The 3367-nt window shown below is 34.7% G+C and overlaps 1 protein-coding gene across 1 annotated transcript; it reads right to left on the bottom strand.

The window, feature by feature from the left end:
* Positions 1 to 1107: 1107 nt before the first annotated feature.
* On the bottom strand, positions 1108 to 2856 carry LOC112751812 (zinc finger protein ZAT9). Its single transcript, XM_025801087.3, has one exon. It carries the CDS (start codon positions 2608 to 2610, stop codon positions 1321 to 1323), a length of 1290 nt encoding a protein of 429 aa, XP_025656872.1. The 5' UTR covers positions 2611 to 2856; the 3' UTR covers positions 1108 to 1320.
* Positions 2857 to 3367: the final 511 nt, after the last annotated feature.

The following is a 3367-nucleotide window of genomic DNA, read 5'->3' as shown; positions in this document are numbered from 1 at the left end:
ATTTCAATTCCCAACTAATAATTTTCACTTTTTTTGTCACACCCCACGTCTAACTAGAAAAGGATGCTAAGATCAAAGGGAGTATGAATAACACACATTTCATATGTAATTAAAATAAAAAAGAGTATAGGAAATGAATCATATGTCATTTATTACAAATTTAATGAGGGAGACTGAAAGCTTGCCATAAAGAATCAAAAGGCCTGCCTCAGCTAGATACCTTGAGTCACGCCCAACTAAGCCAAAATAAATCAAACAGCAAATAATAAAATAGGGGATCTCTTTGCTTTATTGTTTTCACAACACCATCTTCCCATAAATGGAAAAAATGGAAAATTTAATGAAAATCAGACTCAATCACCACCATGCTCTTGCTCCCATTAAATCTTTCTGATTCACTTAGTAATAATATCTACTACTCATGAAAATCTCTGAGAAAAGGTTTGAAAGCAGCTAGAAGTGGGAAAAAATGATGAGAGACACTTAAATTTTATTTTGCAAAAAGAGAAAAAAAGAAAAAAAGAAATAAGAATCATGTTCATGAACTGTACAATGACGGTGGTCAGAACTCAGAAGTGGAAACTACTTTTCTATATTAATAAGATAATCAGGTTTTATAAACTTCCTGTGACAATGACATTGTTATATAAATCTGATTTAATTTTAATATTTACAAGCAATGAATGGGTAGAACAGTTACTTGGTATTTGCTTGGTGGCTAAAACACTGTCCACTAAAACACGCATGCTTTTGCCAATTCTTTTCCATAACTCCATACCAAAGCTAAGAATAATACAATAAAATAAAAGTAAACTAAAACAAAAAAACTTTAATATATGTCATCTGTACTCATTTCATATATTTATTTAATCATTAATTTAATCAAAATCTCTAAAATAAGTCTTTGTTCAGCATGAATATCCCAGAATTCCATCCTACTATTAAATTATATTCAAAAGACAACAAGAAAAATTTAGTTAAATATGACTAACTGAACAGGTATGAAAAGAGGTTCAGTTCAGTTCTTCGTTGATGGATATTCTAACTCCAAAGTCTATCTTACATGAACAAAGCCATAGCAATTTTAGAAGAACTGAATTAGAGTTAGAATCAGAGAAGAATGATAACTGATATTGAAATTATTAAGTAAATAACTATAGAGTAAACCATATTACCCCAATTAGCTGTAACTGAACAAATCTAAAAATTGTTCTTGAGAAGAGAACATAGAAAAAAAAAATACTGAACCAAAATTTTTTAGTACCTTTTTGGATCAATAACAACCAAGATAATCATCATAATTATAGTGAGAAAAAACTTTCATCTAGGAAAAACCTTCACCGGATTCACAAACTCTGCATCCGAAACCGCGGAATCCTCGAATTGGCTCGCATCATCTTCTTCGGCTGGGGCAGGGAGGTTAAGATCTATGAAACTCTCTCTTCCAAGCTTTGAGGAACTAGCGGTGGCAACCGCGGCCTTTGAGGCTGCGATTGCTTCTGCTTCTGCTTTTACTTCTGCTATTGCTCTGGTAGTGATAGTGGGAGTAGAGACAGTAGTAACATGAGTTCTCTTGTGTCCACCGAGAGCTTGACCGGAGGCGAAAACTCGAAAACAAACGGGACATTCATGGATCTTCTTGTTATTGTTATTGCCACCATTGTTGTTGTTACCGTTTTCTACGGAAGCCAAAGCAGAAGAAGCAAAAACTTCATTATTATTGTTGTTAACATTCTCATCAGCGTGATCCTCTACCACCATGAATTCAGAATCATTATGATTGTTGTAATCCATCTTCATCTTCTTATGACTCGCTCTATGGCCACCCAATGCTTGATAAGACCTAAAAACTTTGTTGCACGTCTCGCATTTGTACCTTCCTCCTCTCACCTTATTCGACTTCGCTTTGTTCTTCACAACCTCATACTCATCACTCTCTTCGCCTTCGTCCTCTTCTTCCTCCTCTTCGTCTTCGTCCTCTTCGTCATAATCTTCTTCTTCCAGTTCTTGTTCTTCTATGTTTATGTTGATCTTGTGATTAATCTTCCAATTGTTACCAGTGTCACGTGACAGCATCATGAGCCATAATGCGATGTCTTCTTCGGTGGTTGCATCGGAAGCCGAACTCGCTGACTCGTTCTTGTTGTTGCCGTTACCGAGTTGGCTCAGTTTCACCTTCTTGCTATTGAAACCATCACCGCCGCCGCTGAGTTTCCACGCTCTTTTGGATCTTTTCTTCGTTACGTTCTTTGAAGACTCCGTTTCGCTCTCTCGATCTTCTTGGAGTATAACCGATCCGGTGTCTCCGGCAGCCACGAACGAGAACTCAGGATCCGCGATCCTGAAGCTTCTCTTTGGATTCTCCCTGAGGCCATAGTACAAGCTCGTATCGTCTTCTTTTCCGAAATAAGATGACGACGACGCCGATGGTGAGAGCGGAGTTGACGACTCAGCCTCGAAGCTGAGTTGAATTGCAGGCGGCGACGGCGGCGGCGATTCGTTCGGCTTTGGAGGGACGTGGAGGTTCATCATGTGAGACCTCATGTGTCCCCCCAAAGCTCTTCCATTAGAGAAGTTTCTGAAGCATAACTTGCATTTGTGCTTCTCCATATTTGAAGAAGAAAAGAAAGAAGGAAAGAAAGAAAGAAAGAAAGAAAGAAAGAATGAACGAATCAAACGAAGAAGAAGAATAAGAAACAGAGCAAAACAGAGAGAGGCGTTCGTTTTGTTCTGTGTTCTGTTTCTTTTTTTTCTTTTTTGTTTTATTTTGTTTATAAGCACTTTTTTGGATCTGTGTTTGTTCTGTTTATATGTTGTGTGGGGAGTGTTTTTTTTGTGTGCGTAAAAAGAGTAGGTGCAAAGCATTCTTCCACTTAAGGGAGATATATATACGAAAAAAGGGTTCATAAATTAATTTTTTTTCTTTTTGTTTAATAAGAAAGAAAACAAAATTAAAATATGGATTTCTTTTTTAGAAATGTTAGGAGACGAGAATTCTTTTTAGCAATATTAACCTTACACTTGTACTCAATACTTTATTTTTATTAACTATACCTCATATATTAAAATTAATTATTAATATAAAATATATATTAAAATATAAAATATTTTACGTAGTTATACAATCACATTTATTATTTGAATGACTATTTACGTAATTAATATAAAAATTAATTATTTTTATTGATATAATATTACGTAATTAAATATATGTGTCAAATTATTTTATATCGTACATCAAAATTAATTTTTTATAAAATATAATTTTATGACTAATTTTAATATATAGTATTATTCTTCCATTTCTCCCTCCTGAGTTTGTAATTTTGTGATTTTTTATTCCTCTTCGCCCTTTTAGGAGGTAGTT

This window comes from Arachis hypogaea, chromosome 2 (assembly GCF_003086295.3).
Source record: "Arachis hypogaea cultivar Tifrunner chromosome 2, arahy.Tifrunner.gnm2.J5K5, whole genome shotgun sequence".
NCBI lineage: Eukaryota > Viridiplantae > Streptophyta > Magnoliopsida > Fabales > Fabaceae > Arachis > Arachis hypogaea.
This window is presented reverse-complemented; position numbering and strand designations above follow the sequence as displayed.